Source organism: Nipponia nippon, unplaced genomic scaffold (genome assembly GCF_047370975.1).
Source record: "Nipponia nippon isolate SJK-2023a ecotype South Korea unplaced genomic scaffold, ASM4737097v1 scaffold_10, whole genome shotgun sequence".
In the NCBI taxonomy this organism is placed as follows: Eukaryota; Metazoa; Chordata; class Aves; order Pelecaniformes; family Threskiornithidae; genus Nipponia; species Nipponia nippon.
In genome coordinates, this window is record NW_028262291.1 from 8,612,714 (window position 1) to 8,631,670 (window position 18,957).

The window sequence follows — 18,957 nt, forward strand, 5'->3', positions numbered from 1 at the left end:
AAAGTGACATGGACTATATCCTAAATGAATTCTGACAAGTTGCTCGATGGGCTGTATGTGCTGATTACTTTAGCTTCCATCAGACACAATGAGAGGGGATTTATGAGAAATCACAGTTTAGAAGCAGAAGAATGTATGAAAAATAAAGGATGGATAGAACGTAGTTATTGACAAGCTCTGGCAAACAGAATGTAAAATCTAGTCTCAACGAAGGAGCATACTTTCGAATGCAATACAAGTGGCGGCTAAGGTTCTCCGAAAAGACAATATCAGAATTTTGAATGGTTGGTTCCATTGAAGGTCCAGAACACTGCAAATTAAAAATAAATGAGAAAAAAAATTACTATTTCCAATTACTTTTAACTAAAATACATTAATATTCAAATTATTTGCTAATAAATTAGAAAAGGTGTAATGTAAAGAACAACTACAAAAGTGAGATCCTCCAAGGAACATCTGATACATTTAGAAGGTGAGGACAGCCTCCAGAGCACCTCTAACTCTGCTACAGCTCCGTATTCGCCCAGGATTGGTCCTGAACTGCGCTAGGTGCTACGGGCCCCTACAGATTCACTTCAGCACCCGACCTGCAGGAAACTATTAGGAACAGCACTCGAAGCTCTGCCAGCTTACCCCTTTCTTCAGCCTCGGGAAAAAAGAATCATCACAGAAGCCGCAAGAGCAGCTCACAGCCAAACCCCACTATATCCAGTAGTATAGCAGCACTATCTGCTAGGTTTAGAAACAAGGAGGAAGGGGAGGCAGCATAAAACATCCAGAAATCTGCCCAGAGCTGGAAACAAGAGCATTCCCTCTGGCATTGTTAGTGACTGCAGTCTTTCTGGAAGAATGTATTCTCTGCAAAATGCTCAATCATAGTCTCCCATTTGCTTCAGTGATGCTTCAAGCAATAACTTAGCAAAAAATACAAATGCCTGAAGTAGAAATAACTTTCATGAAGGCTGCACCTGTCTCCAAAAAAGAGGCATTTACTAAACACACTTTGAAAAAGCTTTATAAAAAATGAAGAAATCTTAAATATTGGCATTATCACATATAACAACTTCAGTATTACGCTTTTATTTTCTTGTAAATGTCATGAAAATGAAAAGTTACCACAACAATTCCTCCAAGGTACTCAAAGGCGCAATGTGCTATGCAGCCATATTGCACAGTATACCCAAGAAATCGAAAGGTTTTTCCTAGGACATTGCGGAGCATGGTACAGTGTTACGTCGTTCAGCCGGTTCTAGTCTACAGTAAAACAGAAGAATATCATTCATTTGATAACAAACAACCTAACATTTACAAAACTATGTTTTGTATCTAACAACTGATGGACAATATTAAAAAAAAAAAAAAACAGTGAATAAAACCAACAAATAATTAGATATATCTGAGGAGATGAATACAGTTTAAACTGAAATGCCATAAAGAAGTCTTTAGTTGACTATGCAGACATTTTCACATGTACAATCAATTGACCCCTCTCACCAGCTTATTAGTAAGATTCAGCTGAGTAGGAACTGAAAAAAAAAAGAAAAAAACTTTGCCAAACTGGAGAAATTAATGGGAGAGAATGGTGTCAGTGCTCTCCGCTGACTCAGCTGGGCTTCTTTCACTCGAGACTGCAGACAGGCTTACCTGCCACACGTCTAAATACCTGCAAGGGTTATGAGAACACCCTCCCCTCCACCAGGCTTGGCTGAATGGAATCTGGAAAGCTGTAATCATACCTTTAACACAGGCTTTAACTCCCTGACTGGACCACATGTTGTAACTCAGATGCAGTTATTTATTTAATAAACACTTGACAGAGTTGTTTAATCACGCGCAGACAGCGCAACTTAAATCACTGTTTTTCTTCAAGCACTAGTACTTAAAACTGAACACTCAACAGCAAAACAGAGAAGCATCAAACCATCCGAAGTGATTTAAAGATACTTCACAACTGAAATTACATTCACAGAAAACTGGAGTGATCAAGTAGTCAACCAAAACTTTAAAAGTGACCTGACAATCAATCAAATGAAAATAGGCTTGAAGAACTAGACACAATTAAGGATAATGGAGTCCTGAATGGCTTGCCTAAATATGACCAGAAAAAGAATACAGTTGTTGATAGGAATTCTGGAGGTTTTGCAAAGCTTTCCTTTGACTAGACTTTCATTACCAGAACACTTGCATATAAAAATAAGGCATTAGGTCTTTCTGTTCTCAGCTAAAGTACAGTGGCATAAGTTCTGTAGCACATAAAAGGACTCTCCATCTTCTGATCCCCTCCTCCAAATATTTGTCAAACTCTGGTGACTAATTGCAATTACTGCAATGTTAATCTAACTAATATGCTTCCTTAGCCCAATTTTTAAGAGTTTTTTTAATATATATATATTTCTATTTAAGGAAGTGGAAAAACACATACTGAAGTTAACTGAAGCAAGTCTTACATTCTGCAAGAAACCTGTCTCCCTTAAACTCAGTATAAGCTTTATCATGAGTTAAAACCACAGCAAGATTTCCCTCATTTACTAAGATGAGTCAATATAGCTTGCTAAACAAATGCAGTAAGTTAAAAAGAAAAAAGAAAGAAAAATGCTGCGTGTACAATATGCCCTACTTAATAATGAAGTAAAGATCTCCCCTTCTATATTTCATGATACTTTGCTATTTACATGCAGGCATTTAAAAGTGCATAGCTTTACTTGCACAACTCTCTCTAGAAGTTAATGGGAATTTTGTCTGAATACAGTCAAAAGTGGCTTTTGTTCCTAGCATTTAGTTATTTTTTTATGAAGAAGAGAAGGCGACTATTCTTGGGGGAAAATGTTCTCTACCAAGCTCATTTCCCTGTTCCAAAAAAGATGTACTTGGTTTTGGTTTTCGTTTGGTTTTGGGTTTCTTTTTTTTTTTTTTTTTTTACATAAGAGATCTCTTAAACCAATCCGTGATTCATCATCCTTAATATTAGCTAATGAGTTTCACAGTAATGAACCAAAATACAACAGAAAACAGAAAAATCTTGAATTGTTTCATTAGCACATGCGGAGCCCAGCGCACCACAGGCCGCCCTGGAGAAACTGAAACAGCGTTGCTGTAAGAGAAATGCACTTTCAGCGGAATTTCTTCTGGAGAGCCAGAAAAGTGGTGTGCTCTTCTCAACCCTGTACGCTATGAAAAGCATGGACCAACTCCTTACTCTCGGGGCCAGAAACACTGTGAGCCCAGAGATGTGTTACAGGTGATAAAAGGAAGATAGAGCAACAGCAGATCAATTAGAGTTGCACAACAAGTGTGAGTTAATGACCACAACTATCTTTTGCAAGAAGTACATCATCAATACTTCTTAACAGCACCTGCTAGAAAGGCGGCCTCACATCACTTCTCAGACAGAAAAATACTGCAGAACCATCCTATTTCAGATCCATGCTATTCAGAAATGTTATATTAATATATTAAGAGAGTATAGAATTCGGGCATCTGTGGATATTACAGGTAAAAAGGAATTGTATAAACGTTGTGTTACATTGACCAAAGTAGGTAGATATTGTTCATGGCACCAAATGGAATGGTAACGACAGACTCATTAAGAGAAAATGTAAACTTCTCATGCCAACAGCTATCAGGCTATAACTAAAATAATTTTTTATTATGAAATTAGAAACAACTGCTATATGTCTCTGAAAATCAGTTTCAAACTGATTGCAAGTGACTTCCTGCTGGACTCTGGATGACATGTTCTTAACCCCTGAGACATGGATTTCACCAGTCCCAGTTTACAGCTGTGGCACAATGGATTTTTTTAAAGGCTCAGGCTTATCAGAAGTTCATGATAATGATGAAAAAATTCTTAGCTCGTATAAAAGGCATTTTATTACTACTCAAGAAAGTTAATTTCAAATTAAGGCATATATATAGTACCTAGATTATACACTGTTTGAACCTAACAAGGATTGGGGTTTTTTGTTTTCATCATTAAGGTCCATCTTTAGACATCTAATGTTCATTCCACAGAGTAACTACAACGCTGAAAGTTTTCGTGTAGTTTTAAGTAACAACTTCTAGTTAATCAGTGAATGGTTGCAGTAAGAGTAAGCCCAGTCAAAAACACCCAACTCTAGTTTATTAAAAAAACCCACAGAATATTTATCTCACAATTGCTGTAGCTTAAGCACCAGTAAAATATAATTGTTTCCTCAGAAAACTATTCATCAGTACATTTTTAAAACAACGCTATATTGTTGATCACAAGAAGGTAAAGGGCCGAATGTTTTTCCACATCACACAATTAATTTTAATACAAAGCGCTGTCAGCAGGCAACTCCACCAGATACAGCATAAGACCATTAAGCACAATAAAACAAATTATTTAAGTCACAGGCCCCTTGAAAACTTAATGGATCTGTTGTATAAACATCCTTATCACAGAACTAACGGCATAAAACCTGTTGCAATTACTTCCAGGTATTACCTGCTATCATATAGTAGGTAGCTGAAAATTTTATGCTGAAATAGATGTTGTTTTTATACCAAACATAGACATTGATTAAAAAAGGTTACACATCCATATTTATCACGTAGAATACAATTTGGTTATTTTACAAGAACTGTATAGTTTATCCCCTGCAGCAAATAAAATGCAAAATGTAATTACTATTATCTTCTGTTCCCTCCTCCTTACATAGCCTATGCCTTCATCATTCAAATTTTTTTGTTTGTTTGTTTATAAAATTAATCACAGCTAGCAGGGTGGAAATCACTTTGAGCCTCATGAATGACATCCAAGAGATGGGAAAGGATTAGTTCTCAGTTGCTGCCAGTTATAGCGCCAGGTGGCTTTTTCTGCAGTGAAGGTGTTACCGATAATCCCATTACATTGGTACTAAATCTTGCAGACATCAAAATTATCACCAAGGTTCCTTTTCATCCCATCCTTTCCAAATGACTGGAAGTCGCTTCACCTGAAAGAAGTCAAATCCACATGCAGCTGCTGTTTTAGCAGCCAGCGGACTCCCCGAGAATGCCAATCGTGATCCAATTTCGCTGTGCTGGTGGCCCCCTATTCCCTGTCCAATAATACATCTGTTAAAAAATCCTACAGCTACAAATCAAGTTTAATCCTACCAGGGACCTCATGTTGGTCTTGTCTTCCAAAAAGGCAGCAGGTTTTGCCGTCTATCTCTGCTAGTGTCTGGGGAATACTCTTTAAATCCCAGCCCTACTTAGAAGAATAAGCTAAGGATCACAAAACATGACCTCAAAAACCCTGATATGACTATATTCTGACCCAGAGGCATTCATTCTAGGTGAAGATTAGAACTTTGCATAATAAGATTACACAGCAAGTGAATGATATCAAGGGACTATCCATATGCAGCCGCCTGGTTTTCTATAGACAGCCTGTGCTCTGCAATATGCAGTGCAGACGAAACAGAGCTTGGTCTTTCTAGCTGAAATAAAATAGATTCACATAAATTAGTTGGCCATTTCCAGATTCCTAAATCCCCTATTACATCTTTTATTGACAGCTCCTGTGAGGATAGCACAAATGGTGTTCCCTTTGTATTCTTTGCTGCTGTAACACTCTCACTCTGAGGGAAATGTACATAGGTTGTCTAGAAATTAACATCTTGTTTGCTGTAATCTTGGATTACAATTAACTGTGTACATAATAAAATTAGGAAATCAATGAGCAGATTTATCATTTCCAGATAACCAACGGCATCGTGTAAGACAGTTTAACATATAGTGCCAAAAATTTAAATACAGGAAAATCGAAGTTGTAGCCAAGGGAAGTGTGGCTAAACAAATGATTGGACTTGATATTAAATAGATTTTTCACTATAATAAAAAATTTCCAGTTACATTTGCTTTATATAATGCTTCCCAATTCTAAATTTTCACTGAATATTTAGTGATAGTTTATCAGTTTTTCCTTAGCTAACAGAAACTCCTAACATTCTCCGCTTCTAACCAGACACCTTTCTTCACATAAGGTAATCCCATAACTTGCACCATCTCCTTCCCAAAGAGTCACTCTGAGATTATTACTTTAAAAAAAAATCAAAAACACAAAACAAAAAAAACCTGCACACTGACTAGCTGTTATTTATATTAAACTATTCTTTTAAAACTTCTGCATGAAATTAATGTGTACATGTACTAAAATAGTGAAGGGTGTACATGTTTATTGAGAAAGATTCTTCCCATATCAGATACACAACTTAATAAATATGGTTTAAATATTCTAATTATAATCTGAGGATTCCAAACATCTAAAGCAAAACAAGGAACAATTTTCAAAAGGTCTTTCCATGCAGGGGGTCAGGCAGAACTTGATTTTTATTTCTAGCTGTTGGTTTTCTCTAGAATAAACATTGGATTCAGTCTGGCAAATCTGAAAAAGCTTGGTGATATTCTGGAAGAGAAGATTATTCTTCCACATTATCTCTACTAGGCACCGACAGTTTGTCTCCAACAAGTGCTCCTTCATCTACTGATCTCAAGCTGACAAGGATCTCAATCCTGTAAACATAAATTCACATAATGCAATCCTCTGGTGTTAAACTAGAGACTACCTACGTAAGAATGAGGAATTTTTCAAAACAGATTTCCAGTAGTTCTCACTGGTTCTATTTACCTTTGGAAAGCAACTCCTAACAATCCCACAGCCCTGTATAAAACGCTGTATTAATGGTCAGATGCATTCCAGGGCTTCTGTCTTCCTCTGCAGCTCTATACACTCATCTTTGCTGAACAGTGAAATCCAAATAGCTGAGCAAAGGCGTGGTCGTACATGGCAAGTTTGAGCCTCTGAGGGATGCTGAAATATTCACTTAACAGTTTCCTGTAACAATGTCAAAGTTAGGACAGACGTCTGACAGACAGCACAGCCACTTTCCTGGTGACTGGGAAAAAATACACTGTGTTTATGTGACAAGGGTCAAATAACTATATTCTGAGCTATATGTGTTATCTTAAATTCCAAAAAATTCACTTGAGACATAGACATGTAAACATTTAAAATTCATTTTAATTAACTAAGACAGAGTTACAAGTCCAATTTTCACATTAGGCACTTAAAATCTACAACCAAACAGAAACTAAAGTTGTCCATGGCTCACACATCCCCTGCACTTCCCAGTGCTGATGCACCTTCTGGAAGTATGCAGGTATCTTTGGAAATAGCACTCAAAGCAGTGAATAGAAAAGGGGTAAATAACTCCCCTATGCACTGACAAGTAAAAAGGCTGTTTACTTAAAACATTTGTCACTACGAAGAGGATTGTTTGCTGGTAAAAAAACCAAAACCAACAAAAACACCACAAACAAAACCCAAAAAACCCTCCACATAAAACGAAGCACCCTATTTATGTACACCATCAGCAAGACTGTTTAGAAAGAAATACGAGTGTCTTAATCTTATGCCCAGTGTTAGTCTCAGATTAGAATGCCATCATTGAAGAGTACTCCATAGTGGTTTATGAACACGGAAATCACAGTATAAGATCTTAACAGAAACAGTAAATCAAAGCTATTATTAAACATTTGAAAAATACAAAAGCAAAAAACAAGAACAGTTTTAGCACTGTCAGAAAATATAACAATAGTAACAAAGGATCTTTCTGCATATTCTTCATCAATACTTCCCAGTTACAAGCATCATCTAATGAAATATCTTATGCATACTCTGCATTAAAAGTGTTAAAAAACAGGAGAAAGGAAACACAGACAAAAGTGAACCCAGTAGTTACATTTTCAAGTTCCCTGAACAGAAGAAAAATGCAAATCAAGTGCCTGTCACTGCTATTATTCTACAAAAATTTTGACAGCTTTTCCAAATTGTTTTTTAGTTATGAATTTCTAAATACATACAGGTACATGGATTCAACTACTTATTTTTTCATAGCACAACTTGTATTTCATGTGAGTTTATGCAGTGAAAATAAACTGTAATCAGTACTTTTTCTCATTGCTTAACAGAAGTTTATTAGTTATTTCTGAGCTGTTTTATATATAAATCACAAGTTCCGTAAGTTCTTCTCCACTTACAGATACAAGTATTTAAAAAAGTTCCAAACATCAATAGATGAGTGCAATGATATTCAGTCTAAGTTAATCCCCAGACATCCAAATCCATGAATAAAAATTCATCAGTTTTAAATACACTGAGCCTATTAAGCAAGAACAAAAGCATATGCACAAAAGAGCTTTTAATATATTTCAAAGCCCACAAGAGCCATGGTCTCATTAAAATTATAAATTACACAAACATGGAATAAAGATTCAAACTGCAGTGCAGCTAAGCAGATTACAGAAAACCCCGCGTTCCATATGATAACGCGCCATGGCCCTCCCAGATGGGGGCTTGGAACAAAAAGGCCATCACTGCAGCTAGGGAAAACCTCCTTGTGATCTCTGGTTTCTGTTCAGCAGATGACAGCCAAATAATATGTTGATTATTCTGTTTGTGCTGCTAAGCTTGTAAGATGGAATAAAAGCGGTATGATCTATTGTGAACTCAATGCTAATGTGTTGCTCCACTCATAAATAATATACTGCATTTATTCTGAAACTATCTTTTTATCTGAGTTCCAGGTTTTAAATGCATGAACTAAAATAAAAAGCCAGCATAAACTATTATTTAATTTGATGGTTTAAAGTAAAAGATACAGCTGACACAATAGTAAGTGAGAAAACTGACTACTTAGTGAATCAGGTAAGTAGAGGTGCCTTTCTCGAAATTAGCAAATGATAATATGCTGAGGTGCAGAGTACCCGCAAGACGCTGAGCACGCTCCAACCCCACAAACTGCATTACCACTATACCAAACAGATTACCAAAAAGGGCCTATATGCCTTAATTTACCACAGATAACCACCCCAAATCCAAATTTCAAATGAGGACACAAGTACTTGTGAAACAGAAAATAGTACAGAAACAGTCATTGTATAACTTCACTAATATCATGTCTCCCTGCCTGAATTGCTTTCTTAAAAACAGTTTAATTTTTTAAGCAAGTAATCAGATTTTATTTCATCTAAGTTTACTAATTTGGCTTGCCCTCTCTTTCATAACACACTGCCTTTTTAAAAGGAAAAACAGTGAATGGTCATACAGCTCTTTTCACAAATATGGTGTGCATGCTGAGAAGACTGATAATCTTCCTACAATTTAATGTTTGTGAATTTTAGGTCTTTTATGCCAGAAATGTTAAAAATTCTATTAAAAAAAAAATCATTGCAGCTTGGCAATAGCATGACAAACACTGCTTCACACTTCTCGGACCAATGGAAGCACAGTTGATAAATGGTGGAAGCATGCAGCTTCAGGAGTGTACAACAGCCATCTCGGAAACAAAAATGTATTGAAAGGAAGCTCAATTACCTTTCTTCCTTTGCTAGGGACACAGAGACAGCTCTAATTCACAGAAATAATGAAAAGATGGGAACTGAAGAGATATTAGAATCAAGTACATGTAAGGCTTAAGACTAAAAATTCAGGTGAATTACTTCCTCCAGAATGAGTCCCCCATTGCAATGAAATAACACATATACATTATTTTCATACAAAACCAAGATAGGACCTTGAAACAATTAGTGAAGCTCACACACTAGCAACCACAACCTTAGGTCTGTCCCATTTACAATACGGTATTGTGAGTTATTCTGCAGTTACCAGTTACAGTATTGTTATTTCTACGACCTTGATGATATTTCAGTTTCCCTCAATCTGTTTCAGTTTCTGCAACTTTAAATATTAATTTATTTTTATTCATCTTACATACATAGTCTCATGCAAAATAGTACCTGGGGAAAAAAAATGGTAGCAGCCATGTAACTTAATTCAGAAACTACTGCAGAAGTACTTCTTGTTGAAACATTACTGTTTGGTTCTGGCTACCATTAGAAGAGAGGGAAAATTCTCCATTATGAAAACACCTTAAAAATACTTAGCAAGCAGAGATGAGCTACAATTTTAAAAGGAATTCTGAAGGTGATCAGTTAAATCTTTTTTGGCCATGGGCAGGCCTCAAGTGCTTTGCCAAAGCATTTCACAGATTTCAGGTCTCACAATATTGCAGAGATGATGGACAAAAAAGCTAAATCCAAAAAAAGAGTACCTCCTATAAAATCCCACAATGTAGGTGAGGAACAAACATTGTCTGTATTCCAGCACCTGCTGATAGTGTAGATTTATAATAGAAATAACATTTGGAATTGGTTATTTGGAATAATGCCTTGGAAGACTAAAAGCGCTAACAACTTAGCAGAAGACATAACGCTTTTTGGAAATCCAAAATGTGCCAATTCTTAACCTTTGTAATGCCAGCATATCAGGAAAAAATGCTATAGCGACTATAAATTAATTTCAGTGATATATTTTTACAGATATACAGTAAATCTTAGGTTCTAAAAGCACATGTAATGTAATTTTGTACTTTTGCATAAACTGCACTAATATAAATTACATTTAAAAAGTCACAGGTTTAATAACCTTTCATTTCCATAAATCATAATTACCTACATTATTTATCTGGCTTTAGAAATGCCTATTTAATGAAATATGTGCAACCAGATACAACTGGAAGACAAAACCAGAGACTCACAATATCAAAGCATTTAAATTATGTTTTTCCAATTGAAACACAAAGTTTACTCTTCACCTCTTCCACTGACATACTGAAGTGACAAACTTTTATTCTTTGAGGGCAGCCATTTGTATTCAACATGAAATAGATTTGGGGATGTTAAGCATCTGAAAAGACTAGAATCAATCTGTCTTAATTTCTAGTTTGTAATCCTGAAGTAAGCTTTATATGGACATAGAACCCAGTATGGAAAACATTACAGAATATCAAAAGCCATAATACAAACAATACTCCTTTTCTAGTTGCTTGGGGTTTTTTTTCCTCATTGCTTTTAGTTATATCTTACAAGTATTTATAAATTAATATGATTTGTTTTTTAAAGTGAAAATTCCTCTTTTTATGACAAACAGAAGGAAAATAATCTCTATGAAATACACCACTAATCTGTATGATGCTTATTAAGACAGTACATTCAACTTACAACACATTTTCAATATTACTGTTCTGCAAGTTTCAGTAATACTATACTGTACATTTTTTATCATCTGAAATTACAGAAACATTAAATAACTTTTTTATGATTTATTAAACCATTGTCTTCAGCACATACCACTTTAACTCATGTCTCCTAATTTATTTGCTTCTATTTTAAAAGAGCTGATTAAATTTGACACACATTCAAATTTTTATCACTGTTGTTCAGTATACCTCCAGGGATGCATTTAGGTAACATGCAGAGGCTTTCTGAAGAAAATCATATCATGTTTTATATAATATCATACAACTGGTATGTCTTAAACCCTCCCACTAATCCTCGCGTTTTCCATGGACTGATTGGATAAGCAGTCTTTAAGCTTTTTCATACTGAAAAAAAAAGAAAAACCACAACAGGTCTTTCGGTGTCAGAACTTCCAGGATTAAACATTCTTTCCAGTTGTTGGCTCATGGCCTGAAGATCCTGCACTTTCAAACTTATCCCATTCTAGCTAGTTCAAAGATCAGGAAAATGAAGCCATCTTCTTTGCAGCCATAATCCATGACCCATGCTGTTAGATACTTAAGAACATCTCAAAAGCAAACTACCTTGTTTCAGCTCCCAGCGGGAGCTCAGCAGGGCACTGGATCACATGACTGCAAGCCCTACCTTGTCAGGTGACTCAATAGCTAATCTGATTTGGTGACTATAAAACTTTAATCAGTACAGTCTAATACCATCACATTCCAGAACTGATGAGGGAAGCAGCTTGGCGATGTAACAGCAAACGCTAATAAGATTATGAATTAGAACTGCCACTAGGATGCAGTTTTCTTGTTCTCTACCCCATACATAAACCCAACAGAAAAATATTACTGAAAACTGACCAGGCAGACATACGGTTTTGAAACAAAATGCACTGATGTCTTTTATTACAAAATGGACAGCATTTTGCTCATTGCCACAGAAGGACAAGAGCACACACTGAGTCTTATAAGGCACAATTAAAACGTAGCAAAAACATCAATTTGAAATCAAGGAAAATAAAATATGTACATCAATATCATTGTCTTGTTGAGAAACACTGCTCAAATACAGCCTCAGCTTGCATTAACTGAAGATCCAAAGAGTTTACACCTGCAACCCATGTAAGCTCCAGGTAGTAAATAAAGAAAAGAGGCAATGACAGCCACAACGGGTGTTTCCTCTTATCAAGCACAAAACATCTAAAGCGCACTTTAAAAAGTGCTGCTATTTCGGGGACACTAGGATATTCACCAAATCTGTAAGCTACGACTTTTGAAGAGAAATGACAAACATACTTGCAGATCAAATTCCAAGCATACCTTTTCCCAAATGTTTTGATTGCTCTCTCACTCACCCATTGTATTCCCTCCATTTTTTCCTTAGGGAATTCTCACCCAAAATCCTCTTAATCCATCTTAGAACCTGCATTTGGCATAGACAAGTAGTTGATTTGGATCAGCAAGTTTACAAGAAATGGAAAACAGAGCGCTTGATTTCTTCATACTAGAGTTAGGATTTGCAGTTAAAATTGACATGAACATTTGATCAGGTCTACATGATAATATGCAAGCAACGAGAAAGAAAAGTTGATTATTCTACAGTTTAAGACATCCCCATCTAGACACAAAGGTTTAAATTTCTCCATTTTACAATGACCTGAGTATAACCGTAGTCAGTCGCCAGAGCCCAGCTGACAAGAAATAACTTGCTAAGATGTTTCCTGATCACTTGCAATGGTCTCTGTGTTCTTTAGTTTCTCTGCATTTCAATTCCATCCCTAGAGCAGGAACGGTAGGACTTATCTACCTACTGATGTGTATTTGAGGATGAGGGTTTTTTTATATAGCAATGTCTAGAATTACAATTCCTGCAGTCTTGCTTTCTGTCAGACAGCCCCTAGTGGGATCTTTTACAATGGCTGGAAATTCATCTTTTGGAAAGTAGACATGTGAACATCAGCAAACCTTTAATACCATTCTAAGAGAGTGAAAAACCTGTTATTATTCCTGAAAATGAAACACCATTGACTTAAATTTTAAAAATTCCATAAAATTAGTTTCTTCTCTATTTGTCTGAAATGAAATGCAGGCAAAGTGAGATGTTGTAAGTGGTGTTTTCATAAGCATATACGCACTTATAGAGCTTTATTGTATTAACTAGGGTTTTTTTTTAATTAAATCTTTGAAAAATAGCTTATTTCCACCTGCTTTCTAAATCAGTAGGACTTTAACTGTACCCATCATCTTAAAACGTGACAGAAGAAAAATGAAGACCACAAACAGAACTACTGCAATACTTTTTAATGTTCAGTTCTTACACTGAAAAGCTATTTCTACTTCATCATATTTTTGTAATATCTGAAACAGTCTCTTCTGTTGTAAGTTACATTGTAAGAGACAGTTTCTCTATATTTCAAACGCTGTCAACTCACAAAATTTATAACAAAAATATTTTATTTAAAAATACATAAAATTCTGAAATAGCTGCAAGGTTCATAAGTTGAGGTGAATTAAGAGTTCACAGTCAGCAAGAGGTGGAAGGTTCAATTGCTCCCTCCCCACTGTCTGTATATGCCCTTTTCCTTATTGCATCAACTCAGCAATATAACACAAAATTAACCTATTGAGAAAGTGGATAGATAGCTCCAAGTCAGATTATTGAGCTGAATCAGCTTAAGAAAGGATCTGACAAGCACCAGGGTTTGCTGGGCTGAATCACTGGAAGCAGAGGAGGAAAAGGAAACACTACTTCCTCTTTTAGCAATGCTGACCCATTAGATCAGCTCAGGAGACACTGAGATTTCCAGTGAACTTGCACTTCATGCAAGAAATTCTAAAAATGGCAGGGCCACAGTACAAGTATTCCCAATTGCAAAATGCTTTCAGAATCTGGGCTCCAAAATGAAAAATTATTTCGCCTCTAGTTTTAATTGCCCTGTAGGAAAATGAGATAAGAAAAAGGAAAATAATTATAAAAGCTACCTGTCAGGGAAGTACCAATGAGTAATGGACAAACAAGAGAGAGGGCTCAGCCCTGGATGTATATTTACACCTATTCTGTAAAGTTAATGCAACCTATAGTAGTATGCTTTACTTAAAAAAACAAGCAAAGAAAAAACTTTGTCTCACTGAAGTAACAAAAGAAAGTGCACTGCTTAGAATGGGGGTGGGGGGAATCACTGAGACAAAGCACATGTAAGATATCATTTGATTCTTTTTTTCTGATAGATAAGTGGTGACTTATTAAAGATATCCTCTTTGGGTTACAAGCATTCTATTAAAAAGTTCTCTATATATATACTGCAATTTTTAATATTGTTACACACACCTGCAAGCACTCACATCTGAAATATTTAGGTATCTGGACTCCAGAATGACCATACAGCAAGAAATGGAAGAGCTGATGTGATGTTTTAAAAGTGGAGAACTCTGTGTAAGTTTCAGCCTCCTCACTCAATTATATGGAATTTACACCAGAGAACCCCACTGACAATAATGGATTCTTGAACTTTTTTAAAAGAATTGTGAATTATGCTTTATGCCCTTACTTTGTTAAAGTCTTTCCTATTCCAGATATTCACAAATCATTAGGCAGATCCTACAGAAATGACATTTAATAGCTACATTTATTTCTTGCCATGTTTTTAAATTTCTCCTTTGATTTTTTTCCTCTAAAGACAAATACTTCTAATGTCCACTTGACAATAATCTACATTTGAAATTAAATATTTATTATTCAGTATTTCACAGTTTTAAAACAACCTCTTGATACTCATGATAAAGATCTTAAATTGTCCACCCATCAACATGTAAGGAAGCTTGGTCAGCAGCAAAAGGAATGCAATTTCACCAGCTAGGAAGATGTAATACTGAAACTTCATGCTCCTGAGCTTGAATTTGATATGAAGCAAAAACTTTGAGGTTTAGGATTGTTGCTCTTTCTTGCTGTTTATATTTGAGTATTTTTTTTCCTCAATTAAAAACAACCACAGGTGTTCAAAACCCACGGTTTATAGCAATGACAAGAATCATTTATTGAAATTAAAGATAGAGAGTAGAAAATTATAACATTGGAACATCCTGCCATGTGCAAATGTCTTCAAGTAGCTTTTGATACATCTGAAACACCAACAGATTAAAAACAAATACACAAATACTTGTGACAGTGGCTATTCTATATGCTTATAGGGATTTCTCTTAAATTCAGAGTACTATAACATAAAATGTTGGTTTACAAAGCAAGCATACCAAAATTTTTCATTAAGATAAAAATTATTTTAATGTCTTTGTATAAAAGAGAACGTAAAAGGAAATATAAAATTCAGATATTTCACCAATATTTACATAGATTCAGTTTAGGGCGGTTGTTTGCTGCCATGTACAAGGCCACAGGCTACTGTCCACAAATTGCTAATGGAAAGTAAAGGACATGCTAATTTTCCAAAATACACAAAATAACTTTCTATGATATTAGTAACTGATTCAACAATAAATGCTAATAAAGCATAGAAATTACATTTCTCACATAAAGCAATTTTTTCTTCTATAGCTTTTTGCTTTTGGTGTGGTCCAGAACCATCATACTGACACATGAGCTTGCTTCCAAGTGAGAGGTCTTAAATGACACATTTGTTACAGATCCGTGGTTATTTACAAACAAGAGAGGGACTCCAAGCATGCTTATATACTATGTTACATACAGTTACTTAAATACCGTTAGAAAAAAAAAAAAAAAAAGAACGTTTTACAAATACTTTTTCCTTCCTATTCACGTCCAGGCTCGCACCCAAGAAAAGCTTTTTCCGAAGGGGGTGAGGCCGCCGGTGCGGCACCGAGACCGGCGGATAACCCAGGGGTGCATAGGCCAGGCGAGCCTCTCCCTCCACGACTCACCGTCCTTCAGCCTCACCGACACCTCGGGCATCCCGAGGGAAGACAGCGGGGTTTTTCCCTCCGCAGCGCGGCCGAGCTACCGGTACCGCACTACCCGCGCCTCCTCACGCCGGCCCCGCGCCAGGGCGGGACAAGGCCCGGCCGCCGCCTCCCGCTACCGACCCCCCTCAGCCCCGGCCCTCCTCAGCCCCAGAATCCCCGCCGAAGCGGCCCTCCATCCCGGCCCCGCCACACTCACCTGCTTGCTCGTTACCGGACGCCCCAGCCCTTCCCCCGCCCCTTTAGCCCGGGACGTGCAAACAACGCGGTCTCCCATTGGATAGCGCGTTCCCCAAGCCGCTCTCCCATTGGTGGAGAGGAAAGGGCTCGATTCTTCCCGGCGTCCCCCTGCTCCTGTCATCCGACAGGCAGCCGAGATGGCGGCGGCGGGGCCGGCGGCCGGCGGGGCGGCGCGGGGCCGCGGGGCCACCAGCTTCCAGCGGAAGGCCGCGGCCGGCAGCCGCCTGGCCGCTGTGGCGGGCACTCGGCCTTCTGTTCGCCACGGGCAGCTGCTGCTCTCCAGCGGGGTCCCCTCCCTGGATTGTGTGCTAGGTTGGTGGGGAGCGGGACCTGGGTGCTGCCCTCCCCCGCCCGGCGGCCCTCTCCTTTGCCAGGCCCTGCCTGTCATTTACCTGCCACGACCCCTCAGCTACTCCCGCAGGCTTCTCCTCCCTCCCCGCAGTTCCCGGGATTGGGGGCAGGGTGTGGGGGGGAAGAGGAAGGGGCAAAGCAGGAGCCGTTTCCCGCCTTGAGCCGCGCCGCCCCGTGTGAGGAGGAGGATGGCGGTACAGGCAGGTGCGCCTGCTTTGTAGCTTGCTTGCGGAGCAGAGGATTGCCATTTGCCGTCCGTTTAAATCCGTTTAAGCTACCTTTCTAGAAAGCTACTCTGTAAATTTACTTAGTAACACATTCCTGTTGTATTTCAAACTGTCACAGTAAAGGGTCTGAAGTTTTTGGTTTTGGAAAACATGTTTGCTGAATTAACTCGTTGAATGTGGTGCAGTTCTGGTCCTTCAGTATGGCAATTTTTAGGATGCGTTTGACCATAAGACTGAGCTCTCAGTGCGGCTTTTCTGTCTTGCTCACCACTGCTACATCGTTATAAATGCCCATTTAGATAAGTTACACAGGTGTGATGCTCTTCTTACTGTCTGTGAATCTGCTTTTGCCTATTGTCAGTGTCAAGATACTCGGTAGCTCCTTGGACTGATCTGTTGTGACCATTGCTGTGTTATAATCTGTGGCGTGAACTAGCACCGTTTACTTGGATTGGGAACTCATTCATTTCATGGGTATAAGCAGCATGTTTTATCTGTATGCATTAGGGCTGCATGATCCTTTTACTAACTATTGGTACAGTTGCAGTACATCTTCACTGTACATAGGTGGGACTGCTTTTAGCTGAGGAAGGCTTGACTTTAGCTTTGCTCAGTCATCCCTGGAGGAGTACATGGAATATAGGAATATATCATTTTTCTTTCTAAGAATATTCTATATCAATAATGATAAATATAAAAGTTATATCCATTCCATAAAAAAGTTTTTGCAGCTGGTGTATCTTAAGGAGAATTACACTTTTGTATCTTTTGTGTCTGTCTCTGTCTGTCTGTTTGGTAGGGACCATCTGCATTTCCATTAGGGATTGGCATCCTTATGGAGAAAGCTCTTCCTCCTTAAGAGAGAAGTATTTCATTAAGTGAGTGTAATTTGTGAAACCCTTTGCATAAATATAAAATTTGCATTGAAAGTTCCAGTTCTTGTTCATATTCCCTTTTATAAACAGTGGATTTTGCACAGCATGGGTCAGAAGATGTAGACAGCTCCAATGGTGGCAATCCCCTAAATGTCCAGGTATTTGCTAATATAATTAGTGGTTTGTTATGGAAACTGGGGAGACTTCTTCCAATAAACCCAGGATCCCTTCTAAAATGCCTTTTCCTTGTCTTTTAAATATTCAGTAATTTCCTGACCTTAACAAGTTTTACATTCGAACATCAAGAAAGTTCGTCAACTCTAATAGCAACTTTTGAAAACACTTTTACAATGTTTTTTGGTTTGTGGTATCTTTGAATAACTGGGAAGCCCTATATTCCTGTGTTAAATCTTTGGTAACATCCTAGCCTGGTTTTCACTGATTTCGGGAGACTGAGTGGGTAGACCAGGAAAGACTCATGCCAAACATGCTGTACTATAATAAAATTTCCATTGATACCAGGTATTAGGCACTGTTGGAGACAGACCGCCCAGCTAGGTGGACCTGTATGGAATCATTGATTTTGGAGGCTGGGGAGGGACCTCAGAAATTCATCTACTGCAACCTTAAAGCAGGCTCAGCACTGAATACAGAGTTGGTTGCTGAGGTCTTTGTCCAGTTGAGTCTCAAAAATTTGCAATGGCAGAGATTTCACAGCCTCTCTGGACAACCCAGTCCCATGCTTAATTATCTTTATAGGGAATTTTCTTTTTCCTTGTATCCACTTGGAACTTTTCTTGTTTCAATTTATGCCTGTTGTTTCTTGCCCTCCCACTGTGCACCTCAGCAAAGAGCTCAACTGTCTTCTCAGTAGCTTCTCTTGAGGTACTGGCAGGCTGCTCTTAGGTCTTCCTCTCTTCTCCAGGTTAAACGAGCCCAGTTCCTTCAGCCACTCCTCTTGGGTCATTTGCCCCGTCTCAGTTTATCTTTACTTCTTTCTTGTACTGAGGGGCCCAAACCTGGACATTGTATTCCAGATGTGATCTAATGAGTGGTGTGTAAAGGGGAGTAGTCACATCCCTTGACCAACTGACTGAGCTTCTGTTGATGCAGCCCACTGTGCTGGTGACTGTAGAAATATTTTACTCGGTCTCCTTCATGTCCTTTTTGGATGTGTGTGGAAATGCTTCATAAATGTCTTGCAGAATGCTGTTTATGTGCTTAAAGAATGCTGTTTCGTTT

At 37.9% G+C, this 18,957-nt stretch overlaps 2 protein-coding genes across 8 annotated transcripts in view; one reads left to right on the forward strand and one right to left on the reverse strand.

Moving 5' to 3' along the window:
- IMMP1L (inner mitochondrial membrane peptidase subunit 1) overlaps positions 1-16,260 on the reverse strand; it is a 58,282-nt gene extending 42,022 nt beyond the window's left edge. For all 6 annotated transcript variants that reach the window (XM_087743717.1, XM_087743697.1, XM_087743726.1 and 3 more), the window contains exons 1-3: positions 16,222-16,260; positions 1,117-1,254; positions 222-310 (exon numbers count right to left, since the gene is read on the reverse strand). In XM_087743717.1, the coding sequence (XP_087599843.1) occupies positions 222-310; positions 1,117-1,221 (194 nt within the window). In that variant the 5' untranslated portion in view covers positions 1,222-1,254; positions 16,222-16,260. The remainder of the gene's footprint in view (positions 1-221; positions 311-1,116; positions 1,255-16,221) is intronic.
- A 120-nt stretch (positions 16,261-16,380) lies between these two features.
- Positions 16,381-18,957, forward strand: part of ELP4 (elongator acetyltransferase complex subunit 4) — a 152,204-nt gene continuing 149,627 nt past the window's right edge. Inside the window, exon 1 of one of the 2 annotated variants that reach the window (XM_087746727.1) lies at positions 16,381-16,574. In XM_087746727.1, the coding sequence (XP_087602853.1) occupies positions 16,400-16,574 (175 nt within the window). In that variant the 5' untranslated portion in view covers positions 16,381-16,399. Of the gene's footprint in view, positions 16,575-16,598; positions 16,818-18,957 lie in introns of those variants that run through there. The other variant, XM_087746729.1, reaches the window with a different exon arrangement.